The following is a 16,652-nucleotide window of genomic DNA, read 5'->3' as shown; positions in this document are numbered from 1 at the left end:
CCTACGTCATTACCGTAGCATCACCCTCTCAAACATGATAGGATAACTCAAGAAACCGTGTAATCCTATTCGTCTACCTCTATGCCAAACAACCATTCTTTGCTTCCTGGTTCTCCTGGCTGTCAAACAGGAGTATCACAACCCTTTGGTACCGCGGTTGTCCCCCAGTAAACGCCCTGGCTCCAGAGGCGTTGTTATCACCAGTTGAACCTTGACAATCAGTAAGTGAACATTTTAAATATATATATATGCAGTGCCTTTATTGTTACTATTTGGATTAATTGAATGTTCGACTATGCCATTCAGTACAAAGCGAGACAAACCATATTAACGGGAAGTCAATGCGACATTTTATTTGTTTGCAGAACATTACTTTGTATACCTTCATAAACGTTTTTAACTCTAAACCCCGAACTGCTTTAATAACGACAGGATTTCTAGTATTATGTTATACTGTTCTAAACTGCGTGAAATATTCTGTAGGCCTGGCTACTTCTCTCTTCCTGCCTTTGCAATTGATAGTCTATTATCGAAATGGGGATGAAAGGACAAATAAACTCATTTGTTTTCCATAGGCCTAATGTAACTAAAGGATTTTGGATTCTTAACTGGTATTATCTGTCGATTGGTATGAACCTTGTACACCAAGTAGCCAATTTCCTGCCTTAAATTAAAGGTATCAGTCAATCAAGCACTATTAAGTCTCAAGCTAAGATTCTGTCTTAGTGATTTAAAGCATGAAACGTGTCTATATGTCCGTGTGTTGAGGTTTTGTCAATTAGTTATTTTTTCATTTCCCCTCATTCAGTTGAAGAAACCGCTACTGAAGCTATGTGGGGAACCGGGCCTCATGTGTTTCACCAGGAAGTTATTCTGAAACCAATCATTTACTAGTCACTCTGCATGTGCCAGGCAATAAGATGCTAATCCCTCTTTGATTTTCTGAATCATACTGAGTCACTCATGCTGTACAGGCTAAATGAACTCAAACCAACCTTTTACAATGGAGTTTAGTGGCAACTAGTCTGGCCGGACTGAATCTTTTTTTTATAATTGTTTTTGTCAAAACAAAATTGACATATCAGCTGCATGGAGTTGAGTTACTTGGATAATACTGCACTGAAAAACACAATGCAACCTTAATGCTTCATTCAAACCAGTTTGCTCATCCACACTAATGACAGGTATTGATATGGCTCAGAAGCGTTGCGCAACTCAGTTTTTTTGCAGTATGAATGTTTGTTCTCATCATAGTCACCATACGAGTAGAAATTCTTTGCCTCAGAGCTAACTAAACTCTACCTGCACATGTGCGTGCATAAACCACAAGAATCTTTGCTTGGTCAAAGACTCAAATAGAAAATTATATCTTCTATCAGATTGTCAGAATGGTCAGTCTTGTGTTACTCTTTGGGGGCTTTTTTTTACTCTCCATCACAAAGCCCTCACCCACTCGCTCCACCTTCACGTAAATAATCCAAGGATTCACCCCGACTCCCACATTGTCCGTTAGCACCATGCCCTAGCCGATTGGCTCTTTTCCCTTGTGTTTCTCACATGATCGCCTGTCATGTCAATGCCATATAAACCAGTGTTTCAAGCTCAGTCTGCTGCTCTGTGTGTTTTGTGTTCCAGGACCAGGATCAATGGCGTTCCGGAAAGCCTTGAAAGGGACCGTTATAATAGGAACTGGGGCGGCCGCTGCTCTCCTGGGCCTGTCACAGCTGTCAGAATACAGAAAGACTCAGGTAGGCCTGGGGGTCCATTTCTATGATGCACATTGAGATCATTGGGTGTTGGAATTCTCCAGTACCCGCTTGTGCATGTCTCATTGTTTTTTAAACTCGTGTTTATTACTAGTATGACCGAACTGTTCAGTTTTGATGAACTTTTTCTCATCTTATTGTGTTGGTTAGGTTCTGGTTGTCTTTTCCTGAAGTCAGGACCAGCTAATGAGACTTTATAGTCACTCTCAGCAGCTATTTATGTATAGCAACACCAGTTGGGAATTGCTATACATACATACTGGCTCATATAAGCGTTGCTTATATCAGCCAGTAGGACACGCCCTTGTAGACATGTCTTATCTGGAAGGAGGAATGTCTTCCTCTGTTTTTCAGAAGCAGCCTGTTCAGGTGTAATGGCTGTTTGATGTTAACCTGAAGGCAGTGAATGGAACTCTCCCTGATCCATAGAAATACCTGATGTCTCAACAGCCATAAGCTGCCATAAGGAGTGGAACGATACACCATGTGATTAGAATTGTTCTCGTGTATATTGTTTGAGCATTCAATCAGGGGAATAAGCTCTTGGATTAGCAGATAAAACGGTTACATTCGAATAGACTGAAATAATCAGCAGGACTTCAGTGACGGACATGCAAAACATTAAGGAGCAAAGTACTTATTTTATTGAATTATTTCAAAATGTATTTAAAATCTAATGGACATCATGTGGGTCATTTAGAATACTGAGGAAAAACTCCAGGGGACGGACTAAAATACATCTCCGTGGTAATTTCCATGGGGATGCATCATTTGATAGCATTAATTAGGCAGACCGCGTGTGAAAATAATATCGGAAAAGGATCTAACTGCTGACATCCAAGTAGTGCCACAGCTACGCGCCTCGTCCCAGAAGGGCTGTATTGCAAACACTTTTTGCACGGGAGCGACTATATAGACCACTCTACCAGACCTGAGACCACTGGGGCACTGCAGACTGGGCTTAAAATAACGAAGGAATCGCATTGGGAACGTTAGAAAGAGAGAAACAGGTGCTTCTCTTGACCTCTGAGTTTAGTCAGCACCACATATATAAATAACACTGACTGTCAGTTGTCTGTGTTAATGGTCAGTTATAATTGACATACCTAAATACCTCTGCGTAGCGTCTGACCCTTTGTCCTAATGTGAACTTCTGTTTTTGTATCCTGATATGTCTTGCCATTCCGTTCTCTAACAAGAATAAATGGGTAAGCAGAAGTCAAATGTCTTTGAAAGATGATAATCTGCAATCATGCATGCGGGCTACAGTGGCCTCCACTAACTAACCCTTGAGATGCTGTTGCTAATTGGATAAATATATCTGGGGTTTTTTGTCTCCGTGCCAAGGGCGCAATCTCTTTCTCTCTTTCAGCTCTAAAGTTTTTTTTCTGCTCCCTGGCGGCGGGCAATTGGTCATTTGCATGATATTCAGCGGCTGAACCTGATTGCAGGGCAGTCTGCCACTTAATTGTCTGTGGGTGTTTAACTATGCACGTCCTTGGAAATAGACACTAATTATTTGATCTTGTTTGCTGTTACTGCCCTAAATTACGAAGTCCCAGGTTTCATTCACGGATTTGCAAGTCAAATGGACAGATTTGCGTTGCAGCGGCAGGATGTAATCATTTAGTGAATAAAAGGCGAAAAATACAAATGAATAAAATGTTTCATTATGATAGCAATCCTTGACTTGCTTGTCCCGTGATCCTTTAAAACGGACTTGATTTGACTTTGTTCTTTTCCTCTGATGTCTTTTGTGCTTTTGCAAATCAGACGCAGGCATCATAGTTATAAGTACAGCAAGCAGGACGATATGAATATAATCATTTTGCTTACAATACTTCACAATAAGGGTGGCAGATCTTTTTTTTGTTCTGACTTACAGTATCTAAGGATTTAAGGCGTTGCTTCATGTCCTGTCTAATCCCTTAGCCCAGGCCATCGTGTTGATGATGTCTGTTAAAAGATACTATGCCTTTGCTGATTGGTTGTTGGATTAAACTGTATTAACTTCATGTTGTCCAGGCGCGGCTCGCTTATGTAGCAGCGGAGGGGGAGTTACAGCAGCCGTTTAAAGATGAACTCCCGACACGGCAGGCCCAGCTCTCCACCCTGCAGAACACAGAGGAATTTGACGTCCTTGTCATAGGGGGAGGGGCCACGGGCTCCGGATGTGCCTTAGACGCTGTCACACGCAGTGAGTCCCCGCCCTTAACTCACGGCACCTTTCTGGAACAAGATGAGTTTGTTTTGTTTGGGGTCAATCACATTTAATTTCAGTCCGTGTGCACGAGCAGCAAAGCTTTGCTCTAAATTTCTTTGAGCTGTCAACGCTTCATGCATTGTCCTGCCATTTTCCCTTTATTCACATTATATGATAGGAGGCGTATATGGAAATCCACCGAATGCCTGGTGTATACCTCTAAATGAGAGTGCACCCATTTCCTTATATAATGCACTACTTTTCACCAGAGCCAAATAACCTGCTTTAGATGTTGCGCCCTATAGAGGGAATATGGCATGCTTATTCAGACAGCTGGAGTATAAATCCTGGTGTTGTATTGATCTGACATCCTGTCTCTGCTACTAGACCTTAAGACTGCCCTGGTGGAGAGGAATGATTTCTCATCCGGGACCAGCAGCCGGAGCACCAAGCTCATCCATGGAGGAGTGCGCTACCTCCAAAAGGCCATCATGAAATTAGATTATGAACAGGTAATCATCCTGCTTCCTTTATGCTATCTGACAGTTGGTGTATTTGATCTACAGGTGTCGCGATATTCCGGTAGTGACCATAACTGTGATATTTAAACAATGAAATATTGATATCATGTTAATAATACACATATGATAATATCATATTCACTTGGCAAAAAATGACATTGTATTTTTCCAAAAACGATTTTATATTTTACTATAGCTTATTCCTATCAGCTATAGACAAACGATGCATGTGCTTAAAATACGAGACTGAGCCAATACACTGGTGTTGAATTCAACTCGTTAGCCACCCCAGTAGAACCTCCAGGAGAGATGCGCAAAGACACGCCATTTTTTGTAGCCTATTCACATGGAGAAAAGGACGTTGTATTTTTCTGTAGATTATTCATGTCACATGTGGACAAATGATGCATGTGCCAAAACGACGGGTTTGGCCCTATACACTGGCATTTGAATTAACACAACAATGCGTCAAATTCTAAGCATACAAAAAGAACAATTACACTTAATGGATAACTGATAAACAAAAGATCCACAAGGCCTAACACTCAGACGAGTTGTAGAAAAAATACAATTGATTGTCCCCTAGTGAACAGGCTATCAATTGTAGTTTTTCTACAACTCGTCTGAGTGTTAGGCCTTGTGGATCTTTTGTTTATCAGTTATCCATTAAGTGTAATTGTCCACCAGTCATGGTTACAGCCTCTCTCTCCACCTCCCCACACTCATATTTTGAGTGTAATTCATTTGCCAAAAAAGAGACAGAACACAGAATAAACAAAGTTGAAGAGGAATTTGGCTGATAGCGTTATTTATTTATTTTCTTCAAATTTCCTGTAGACATTGTGATAATATTGTTATTGTGAATTCTTTTGGCCACGATAATCGTATAGTGAAAATGTGATATCGTGACAGAACTAATATTATCACACCGCCTCGCTTTCCGCAGTTGTCGACATTGGTCATTGAAAAGTGAGATTGAAAGCTCCAGCCAGCTTTGCTGGAAGTTTTCCAGATGCCTTTGTTTTTAGGCTGTCTCATTCTTTAGCCCCCATGTAAGTCTGTGCGTTGACCTCACTCTTCCAAGACTGGGTACCTCAATTCCCCAATAAATGGCCTGAGAATTATGACCCGTACATACATTGTACGTTCATATTAAACATCTGTTTAGGGTGCTACCACATTGTATTTGTTGAAGAATAAAATATGTATTTGAAAACCCTGTAACGTCAATTGTATCATATTTGCTACATGAGTTTCTGAGACCTCTACGTCGTCAAGCGATCGTCTTTGAAAAGGTTTGCCAATGGAAACGGGTTTTAAAAATCGAAACTCGTATATGAGCCGCACCCATGCATTTAGCGCTGTGATTGAAAATGGTTTCAAAACCTGTGTCTAAGATGCGGTTTATCAACGGGGAAATGAAGGTCATGTTTTTTGATTGTATGTTATGTCTGTCTTTGTGTGTTTTCTAACTCAAATTACCCCTCTACTCCTTCATTCCTACCAGTACATGATGGTGAAAGAGGCTCTTCACGAGCGCTCCAACCTGCTAGACATCGCACCCCATCTGTCTGCTCCACTACCCATCATGCTACCTGTTTACAAGTAAGACCCAAGTCTGCACGCGTATTAAAATGGTTCACACATTGTCTGCTGCAAATGTTTTAAGTGGGAGGCGGTTGCCTAAAAAAGTCACAGTATTGTATGACCATTAAAAAAAGGCTTAGCCAGATACCCAGATGGCCATTGTGTATAATAAACAGTATATTCAAACGCTGGTTGAAGTATTTACACTGTATATAATAATCCACTGAAGAGACCACAGTGTGTGCTAATATACCAGACCAGGGCTAACTTGACTCTCCGTCGTCCGGGTTAAGATGGTGGCAGCTTCCGTACTACTGGGCTGGTATAAAGATGTACGACCTGGTGGCTGGAGTCCAGTGTCTGAAGAGCAGCTACGTCCTGAGTAAGAAGAAGGCCCTGGAGCTGTTCCCCATGCTGAAGAAAGACAAGCTGGTGGGAGCCATCGTTTACTATGATGGTGAGCTCATTCCTGTTGTCACTGCAAAATGACCGTTGGTTTTAATATGGGGTCCTCGACAGGAAGGCGTTTATAATATTTGGGGGTCCTTGACAGTAAGTTTGAAAAGGTCAGCCATAGGTCATCACCAACAAAACCAGACACAAAGAAGCCGGTGGTCATAAGATCTCATAAAACCGCTGATGCCTGAGTCAATGTGTCTTCAAGCAGATTCTCATTGTGTGCCTTTAGGCCAAGAGCAGTGTAGTGTGTGTGTTTGTGTGAGAGTGTGTTTGTGTGTGTGTGTGTGTGGCACAGAGACAACCAACCGTATGTTCCCGCTCTGCATGGGTGTGCACTGTGCAGCAAATGTCCCTTTAGTTCCCTCAAGGCCTCTCTTTTTCACACCAAGCCAACTCTGTGTCTGAAGGCTATCTGATTCTGTCAGTCTGCATTTAAAGTCTACTAGAGTGGAAGGACAACATCTTCTCTGAGGGGGATCATTCACCGCGCTAGGTATCTGAGCGTCAGTTAATCAGATTCACTCCCCTGGGTTTCTGAGGAAAAGACAGCGCATCTAGATATATTCCTAAATTGATTTATTTCAATGCGTTATGTTCATTGCTCATTTGATCATTAACGCAACATCTTTTCTGCTTAACATTTTGGTATGAATTTTTTTGCCTCTTAGAGTGCTCTAATGACTCTAAGATAATATTCCAATGGTGGTGATGGTGGGGGGGGGGGGGGGGGGGGGGGGATGTTGGGTCAGATCTGTACCCCTCCCCCCACGTTGCTGAGGGGGTCTTTTCTCTCCAATTATTCCGTCTGGAACAATCACGGCCGTGACATTTCAGAAGCTGACCTTCTCCGCTTGCTCGGCTCAGAGAAGAGCATAGGACAACACAACCGCGCTCTGACTGCTCTGTCTCTCCCTCACCACCCTACCCGAGAGGATCTGAGCTGAGGCTCCGCCATACCACCGTTACTCATTTCCCAAGGGACCCGTCCGGTCCGACTCGCGCAAATCACTGCCGCAGAGATTTTTTATTTTAAAGCACTAGCTGCATCGGAAGCTTAAGCCCTTCTCCGAGGCTCACATGCCCTCAAAAGACACAGCCTGAAAACAGCGACTGTACATCCATACTAGTGCATTCTTTTTGAAAGGGAGCCGAGAACAGGTTTGTCAGGGTGTCATGTTTACCCGCATATCATGTGTTGACTCTCTTTGTTGGCACGGGAATCAGCCCTTTTGGGGCTTTGAGATAGCGGCCGGGTCTCCATCCATACCTTCCACAGGCTAACGCGAGGCGCCAGCCCTGCCAAGCTTGCCCAGCCCAGTCTCGCATCTCGTGACTTGGGTACACGACACGACATCGCCCTGTGGCCGTCCCGCGTCTCTGTGACTGCAGTAATTTGAGGAGCACCAGCAGTCGTGGAATAGAACCTTGCCCGGAGGGGGAGGGATTAACTGAATGCCCTGAGAGTTATTCCCACGTATGTTCACGCACTACTTTCACATCCCGCTGTCTTCCACCCTCGCACACACGTCTTCCTCAACCCCCATTTTGTTTTCTCTCGCCCCGCCCCCACACGGCCACAGGACAGCACAACGACGCTCGCATGAACCTGGCGATTGCCCTGACGGCAGCCAGACACGGAGCAGCCATGGCGAACTACACAGAGGTGGTCCACCTGTTGAAGAAGACCGACGCCGGGACCGGAAAGGAGAAGGTCTGCGGGGCACGGTGCAGGGATGTTGTCACAGGTACGCGCGCACACACACTGAGTAATGTGTCATTTTTTTACATTAAAAAAACTAGCAAATAGACGTTACGATCTCTTCAAAGGGAACGAATTTGACGTCAGAGCCAAATGTGTCATCAACGCCACGGGGCCGTTCACTGACTCGCTGAGGAAAATGGACGATGTGAAGAATGCTAACATCTGCCAGCCCAGCGCCGGGGTCCACATTGTCATCCCTGGTTATTACAGGTACCGTGCAGGAGTCATAACACCCTCACAGTCACATCAGGTTGGGGCCCCGTTCCATTGAAAATCAGATATTCGGATATTCAATGTTTTACGGTGAAATTCACTGTCTGAGTGCGTTTTCGTTTCGTGAGGGGAACGGGGACGTCGAGTTTAACCGTCCTCCCGAAGCCAGTCGTCATTTCCGTCACCTGTTTCTCCGTCCCTCCTCTTGTAGTCCTGACAACATGGGTCTCCTGGACCCGGCCACCAGTGATGGCCGTGTCATCTTCTTCCTGCCCTGGGAGAAAATGACCATCGCCGGGACAACAGACACCCCCACCGAGGTCACCGCCCACCCAATCCCTATGGAGGAAGACATCAACTTCATCCTGAACGAAGTCCGCAACTACCTGAGCCCGGATGTGGAGGGTATGTCTGGGTGACCTGAGAAAAGCACAGCAGCCAGTAACTGTTTTAGTGCCGGAGACACTTCAGGCTGCATCAACTGATTTTTTGTAGCTTGGAAACCTTATTGGTTAGAGCCCCTGATCAGTAACTGGTTGACCTGTCAAATCCCAGAGCATATAAGGTGAGAGAACTGTTGTTCTGTCCTTAATCAAGAAAATAAAAGTTACATGACTACAATGTAAAAACTAATCTGGGTGTCCCATTTAAAATTGGCTGCCCCTGCCCTTTCTTTCTCACCCCGCGTGGATAACGTGCATTGTGTCTTCTGACCGGTGCTACAGCCTCCGATAAGACATTATCATTTCGTTTAGACAGAATCTGCTGTGTGATAGTGACTCTGCCTGCTCCCTGACATCTCCAGTGAGGAGAGGAGACGTCCTGGCAGCCTGGAGCGGTATCCGTCCTCTGGTCACTGACCCCAACTCCAAAGACACCCAGTCCATCTGCAGGAACCACATAGTTCACATCAGTGACAGCGGACTGGTCACAATTGCGGGTCAGTGTCTCTTAAAAAACAAAACTCTGAGTTATTCTGATTCAAAGCTGCATACCTGTGGTAGCCTATTCGATTAGCATTAGTAGCCACCAGAAAAAAGGATTCCTGCTCCAATTGGACGGGGCACGTCATGTATTCTCTTTGGACTGAATGTGTGTGTGTGATATGTTGATCTCATCACCACAGGTGGGAAGTGGACAACTTATCGCTCTATGGCAGAGGAGACTCTGGATGCGGCGGTATCGGCCCACGGACTCGGCGGTGGGCCCAGTAAAACTGTGGGCTTGATGCTGGAGGGGGGCAAAGACTGGTCCCCAACCATGTACATCCGACTGGTGCAGGACTACGGGCTAGAGAATGAGGTGGGGACAGTCTCTCCCCTTTGACCTCCAGATACCCTCCATTTTGGATCTGTACATCATACTTAGGCATTGTTGGTTTGCGCAGGCATATAACAGGACTTTTGATATTAGGTAAGGATTGAAAAATCTATATTTTCTGGACATTGAGTGGAGGTGTCTTAACAAGACAAGCTCTGGACTAGACCTATGAGTACATATTCCTTTAGAAGTCATCTGGGCTGGGCAGGAAAGCCCTTTGCCTACTAACTCTGTTAACATCTCATTAAAATAAGCCTTTGCCACCATTAGGGTGTTTTCTAGAATATTCCAAAAGGTCAGCGCTCATATTTTGACAGCATTTGACCTTTTGGTGAGAGGTCTAAGCTAACCATCTGAATAGCAATAACCTGTTGTTGGGCCGAACACATGACAAAACATAGACAAAACTATCTACCCATCACCCAGCCCGGCATATCGAAAACAGCGGAGCTGTAGGCCAATAGATCATATCGATCCACAGGAAGTTGCCCTCTATCAGCTGCCTGCTATGTTCCACAAGGCTCTCTTAATACTGTATTTGGCTAACGCTGTGGGGCTGTTTTAGAGGAAATCTGTTAACTAGTCTTCAATCATTAAATCCCCATTAACCACGTGTTGTGGATAATAAAGCAAACACATAAAGCATTTTGTCCCGGTAAAACCTCAACACAGGTGATTAGTTTTGCTGAATGAGTTCCCCGTTTTCCATCATCCCACAGGTTGCCCAACACCTGGCAGCGACATACGGCGGGAAAGCGTTTGAAGTGGCCAAGATGGCCCGGGTCACTGGGAAGAGGTGGCCCATTGTCGGAAAGAGACTCGTCTCGGAATTCCCTTACATTGAGAGTGAGGTACAGGATGTTTTCCGGTCGGACTGGATCACCCTCATTAGATCCATGAAAAACAGCACACAAACACACACTAATCACTTCATGCGTATCCCATTAAACCTCCTCATTCCCTCAGGTACGTTATGCCGTGAAGGAGTATGCCTGCACGGCCATTGACGTGATTGCCAGGCGCACACGGCTGGGTTTCCTCAACGTGCAGGCAGCTGACGAGGCTCTCCCACGCATCGTAGAGATCATGGGCAAGATGCTGGACTGGAGCGAACAGAAACGAACGGTACATAAAAAAAAAAAGAACGTAACTTCCTGAATTACAGTCAGTTCATTACAATACACATTTTTCCCCAAGATGACGTACAAACGAAGAAATGCTTTCTACATTTAGAAGCATCATCCGTCTCCAAATCAGGGATGAATTATTTCTTTTTGTATGATGTCCTGTATCGACTTGGGGTCTGTTTTAATTAAGCCATTGTTTTATTGATTCTGCAACCAACTTACATTCTCCCTCAGTCACTGGGCTAATAATAGTGTTTGGACTGAACGGGGCCAAACCCAAATCCCTATGCTGCTGTTTCGTTTGTAGTTCTGTTGCTGTTGTTTGATCAAAATACAATGGCAGGGTCCGCACCCTTCCTGAATTTCCCACTCCTGGGCGTGCAGGCAAGATTGCGTGTGCAAGTGTGCGTGTATTCCTGTGTGTGTGTGTGTGTGTGTGCACCTAGGCTCATATGTTTTAAAATCTTCCCCCAGTTTAGGTATTCTTTATGTTGTTTATGACCAAATGCACAAGTTCCTTTCAAATTGTTGTCACGTTCATAGCCACCATGGTTTTACCTCGATTGACTGACAAGGGTTAGGATTTGAACTTCTGAAATGGAACTTCTCTTCCCCCACCATGGTTTGTGAAGGAGGAGCTGGAAGCCGCCAAGAAGTTCCTGTACTTTGAGATGGGCTACCGGTCCCGCTCTGAACAGCTGACCAATACGTCTGAGATCACGCTAGACACACAGGAAGTGGCCAGGTACTCTGACCTGACGAATTGACTCCCCTTTGAGATGATGTCGGGATTTGAGGCGCAGATTGCATTAACAACTCTGTTGGATTGACAGGTACACGAAACGCTTCCACAAGTTCGATAAAGACAGTAAAGGCTTCATCACCACAGTGGACGTCCAGAGGGTGTTGCAGGTGAGAATAGCGGTCGGGACTCATCGCTACCCAGTTCACGGGTCATTGCTAAGCAGCGACACAAGTCTGATGTCATTCCCTGTTATTTTGTGTCTCACTGGTATCTCTTCTATCTCCCAGAATATCGGCGTTCAGATCGATGAGAACGCTCTCCATGAAATTCTCAACGAGGTAGACCTCAATAAGAACGGCCAGGTGGAACTGAATGAGTTTTTGCAGGTAAGTTGTGTGAGTGTGTTGTCCTCTCCAGTCACTTCTACTGATAAGTGGACTGCTTAATGCTCGGGGTCATAAATCAATATGTGCCTCTTCGTCTCTCTTTACCGTAACGAACTGAACAAACAGACCTGGCTGGACAACATAAAACACTCTTCAGTGGAACAGGATCGCAACCCCACACACCCACACACCCGCGCACACACACACAACACACATCCCAACCCTGTCAGCCAGCTGCAGAACGTGAGGACGCTCCCATTAGTTACACAGTTACATCGGTCATTTTTCCCATACGCCAGTGGCAAGGCTTGACGCTGTCTGTCGGTGAAGGCAGCTGCAGGTGCGAACTCCTAACTGGGAGTGTGTTCTCTCCTGACCAGCACATTTCTCATAGGTCCAGATAATTAGCGTCCGAGACGCGCGACCCTGAGTCCTGTTAATGAGGACGAAGTACTGCTCCCCCACGCTGTTCGTACTCATCATGTGGTCAATTAGGAAGTGCCCTGCTGAGGTCCCCAGAATAACTTCATTAGAGTAGTTGTTGACAGGGGATGACACACCCATTGTCAAGTCAAAAAAACCAAATTGTTCTGGCTACTGTGAAATAGGTGTACAACCGCCTGTAGGCTAATCCGAACAAAAGCCAGAAGTCCGAACGTGCGGCGTTATTGTAAGGTGTCTTCGTCACGCACGTGACCTCGGTTCATTAGTTTGACAGCTCGCTTTTTAAACGCCCAAACTGTGTTACCGTTGTTCCACCTCCGCAACCTTTTTTCCCTGCTCCCAGCTAATGAGTGCCGTGCAGAAGGGCCAGGTGTCTGACAACCGATTGGCCATCCTCATGAAGACCGCTGAGGAGAGCCTGGACCTGAGGGGACCCGTGTCTGTGGACCGCAGCGGGGGAGGGGTCTAAGGGGAACCCATCCGGACCGCCTCAACGATCAGGACCGGGGTCCGTGGTAGGCCCATTAGGTAACGGGTGGATGTGATGGACCGATCAACCTGGTGTTTGGCGATACGTCTTATGGAAATACAAGACTGTGGATGATGCACGTTTAATTTTTTATTTTTTTTAATTTAATGTACCATAGATGACTGTCTGTTTGGTATTTTATTGTGAAGTAATGCAGTAGTTTGGTCGTAAGACATTTCTACACTTTTTGTGTTGACATTTTAATCGATTGAGGGAGTATCTGGCCAGTTTTCCATGACACTATTCTCACTACTACATCAATGGGTTTGACAATCAGTGCCTCTGACATAATGCTGTAAGTCATGCTGTTTTTATAATGTCATTGTTGATTCACCCTTATGCTCCTTTTATATATATATTTTTTTTATATAATTTTTATTATAATATTGTTCAGTCGTATTGTTATGTCTAATGGCTCTCTTTATTGTCACTATCTACTTTGGATGTAGTTTTTCTCTAGTTTTCAAATACAAGACTGTGTAGTTTCCCGGTTCCTTGTTCTGCCTTGTAGTATGGGGCCGGCATTACAGTAACATGCTGTTTATTTCCAATGAAGTTTCTCATTTCCACGTCTTTGTTTTGTGACTTTGGTTACTGTAACTCAATTCCTCACTGCAGTGCCATTTTGTAATAAGGCTTTTTTTCCTGGCTCACCGGCGACAGTCATCTGTATGGCTGTTGCCTGCTAGCATACATTAACTGGGTCTATCTAATGCACTTCAGTTACTGACTAAGGTTTACAACGTATCCAGCTTTATCATTAGTCTTTAAAAGATCTAGGCAGAATGATTATTTTTTTTACTGCTGCTCTTATTAATATATTATTCAATATGCAGTATATGTAAAGATATTTATTCATTTTCATTTTATTCACGTCATCTTTACGTTAGGTAAAGAATTTGAGGTATGTTTCTGCTGATAAGACAGTAAGTCTAAGATAGAGGATTCCAGACACATTCCGGAAATCTTCAGAAAAATGTGCTGCCACAGCGTTTGTTAATGAACTGATTGTGTAACTGCCAAGCAGCGGTTACATTTACGGGAAGTTACAGAACGTGCCTTTACGTATGGAATCATTTCTCTTTTCGCTTTCTGTATTTGTCTTGAGCACCTTGTATTTCTCCTCATATTAAGTTATTATGCACAGCCACAGGGTGAGACAGTAGAATGTATGATCTGTGCCTTGATTTCAAACAAGGTATTACATCATATGAATTTATTCCTCTACATTTGCCATTTTTTTACACTGGATCTATCAATATTGCAGCTAATGTAAAGCATGTAAAGAAATTCTATAAAATCTATAAAAAAGGACATTCTTTATTTTAAATACATAAAAGGAACATTTTATATTGTAATCGGGTTCTGAATGTATTTGTCTTAGCATGTTTGTAATACAATTTGTGTGTGTTCTTGTTTTGTCTAGGGGCTGAGAAAATCATTCCAGAGGTTCTCGCAGTGTAGTGTTACTGTAACTGAGCCAACCCGTCAGTCAAATGATTGGTTATCTCAGGGGTGTGTTCAGTACAATGCCAGGACAGTCTGGTCAACGTTAGCACATGAAATATACCCACTGGGCAACTGGATTTAAATCCTGTGTTTCTGTGTTTGATTGTGCCGGCTTGGATGAAATTTCAGCTTAATCCCGATTCCTCTTCTTTTAACAAACACTGTTCTGTAAGTTGATCTCCAAAGCTTTTCCGAAACAAACTCCAGTTATCTAAATAAATGTATCTGGTTTCTAACAAAGTATTGTTTTCTTTTGTTTTTCTCGCCTCTGTTTTTATCCTGCTTACTGCTATGATTATTTCTGGACAGAAGCTTGCATGATAACTCTCCCATGGGGATCTGGGTATTATGACTTAACACAATACAGGAAACCGCTACATGTTGAACTGTTTTCAGCCAAGGTGTACTGTACGTAACATTAAGGTTAACACCCTCTTAACCCATGTTGAACTTCTTAGCAGTGGTTTGTAGGGATATTTTCATAAAATTTTATTTCACATTAACCTGATGAAGAGTAGACAGAACGTCTCATGTGATCACCTGTATATTAATTGAGTGTTAATTGATAAAACATTTAACCAGGACTCATATTATTTTCCCAAACAGTTTAATGGTTAAGAGAGAGTGATGAACTATTGTTCCCATGGTCAGTGCAATGAGTGGTTGTTGTTATCTCATATTGAGGACAGAAGGACCTGTAGCTTGTCCTTGACTGTCTTGGCAAAATCTTGGGAGGATGAGTGAGCCCATAGATAAGGAAATCTTTCCATTTCAGAGAATATGCTGAGTCATGATGAGTAGTGGCTGGGGGAGCGAATCCCAGAGGGTTGTGAAAAACATTGATGGACGATTCGAGAAGGATCCATCCAGAAATTAGCATAATGGGAGGACCTAATATCATTGTATAACCATACTGTATAAAAAGGTGTGTTTAATGTTTGGAAGTCGGTTGTTCTGCAGACCAACATGGCTTGGTTGCTCTGCAGATCAGCACGGCTTTATGACGTCAATAAAGTCTACTTTTGGATTCGAAGGCTCCTGAGTCTTTGCATCTTTTTGTGTCTGGAAATCTGAAGTGTTTTCCACGACAGGTTCTCAAACAGAACGATATCCCCCAGGTACCGCAGGGTGTCCGCAACCAAATTACAATTACAGATGTAACTGTTTTGTTTAATATAACTGTATAATATAAATGTATAATATAACTGTTGTGTGAAATATTTATAATGTAATGTAATCAGCCGGCCTGAGAGGTTCTCATACTGGTAACCAAAGTACTTCACCATAAAAAGCGTTCCCGCAATCATCGCAAAATGTGTCCGTTTGCAGGGAATTCGCTTTAAAGCTACAACAGCAAAAAAATATGTTTGTTGCCAAAAGGTGGGCACTTAGAATGTTCCTTCCCAGGGAATGATGTTTCTTCAGTAAAGTTTGTTGCATGCTATTCTTACTTCTCTCAAACTGGGTTCTGATTGTGAGGGGGTATCTGATGAACTTGCTATCACAAAAGGGGCCCCCATCCAGCCCTCCTGCACTTTCCAGAATCAGTGCTGGAGAGTACAGATGTAGTTACGCCTTTCTATAACATCAATATGAGTTGATGAAAGACACATGCCAGAGTGATCTCAGGACACTGTCATTTGGTCACATACCGTCTTAGCTTCTAGACTAGCTGAAACCACCTCCATCCATGACCCAGTCTGATTGCCTCAAACAAAGTGATTTAAATTAAAATCCATCCAAAGCTTTATGCCATAGTTTTCTTATGGCTAATTTCATTCACTGAAATAGAAGATGTGCGACCCGCTCTCCTAATGGGCCCTTAATATCCATGCGTTCTTGCCACCAGTTCTGTATAAATCCTTGTGACTCTTTCCTGCACCATGGGGAATATCTAAAGGGTATTCCTATCTGATCAGACGGTACAATGCATTTAAGCAACCTGGTGTTGTTGAACAAGGAGCTCTAATCCTTAGGTTATTGGAACTGCGGTTTGATGGCAAGTGGTGTGATGCTGGAATAATCATGTGGGAAGAGAAGGCACTTTGTGGGAAGAGAAGGCAGTTCTGTAGTGCTTGTTA

At 43.7% G+C, this 16,652-nt stretch overlaps 1 protein-coding gene across 2 annotated transcripts; it reads left to right on the top strand.

Moving 5' to 3' along the window:
- The first annotated feature begins 115 nt into the window (after positions 1-115).
- On the top strand, positions 116-15,167 carry gpd2 (glycerol-3-phosphate dehydrogenase 2 (mitochondrial)). Of its 2 annotated transcripts, XM_010886099.3 has the most exons (18): positions 116-221; positions 1,636-1,748; positions 2,966-2,974; positions 3,792-3,963; positions 4,357-4,481; positions 5,998-6,095; positions 6,371-6,534; positions 8,117-8,281; positions 8,364-8,508; positions 8,723-8,916; positions 9,317-9,451; positions 9,638-9,813; positions 10,551-10,682; positions 10,798-10,956; positions 11,591-11,703; positions 11,792-11,870; positions 11,991-12,089; positions 12,877-15,167. In XM_010886099.3, exons 2-18 carry the CDS (start codon positions 1,647-1,649, stop codon positions 13,000-13,002), a joined length of 2,193 nt encoding a protein of 730 aa, XP_010884401.2. In that variant the 5' UTR covers positions 116-221; positions 1,636-1,646; the 3' UTR covers positions 13,003-15,167. The 2 variants fall into 2 exon arrangements, with proteins under 2 accessions (XP_010884401.2, XP_010884402.2); XM_010886100.3 differs by lacking the exon at positions 2,966-2,974.
- The last annotated feature ends 1,485 nt before the right edge of the window (positions 15,168-16,652 follow it).

The sequence above is a fragment of the Esox lucius genome, chromosome 22 (genome assembly GCF_011004845.1).
Source record: "Esox lucius isolate fEsoLuc1 chromosome 22, fEsoLuc1.pri, whole genome shotgun sequence".
NCBI lineage: Eukaryota > Metazoa > Chordata > Actinopteri > Esociformes > Esocidae > Esox > Esox lucius.
The sequence above is the reverse complement of the archived record's forward strand: the minus strand, read 5'-3'. Positions and strand labels throughout refer to the sequence as shown.

Excerpts from the sequence above, each read along its gene's own strand:
- gpd2 (XM_010886099.3), top strand. The coding sequence starts at position 1,647 with ATGGCGTTCCGGAAAGCCTTGAAAGGGACCGTTATAATAGGAACTGGG. Across the intron at positions 8,509-8,722 it reads GTCATCCCTGGTTATTACAG|TCCTGACAACATGGGTCTCC; the intron begins GTACCGTGCAGG and ends CTCCTCTTGTAG. Across the intron at positions 10,957-11,590 it reads GGAGCGAACAGAAACGAACG|GAGGAGCTGGAAGCCGCCAA; the intron begins GTACATAAAAAA and ends TGGTTTGTGAAG.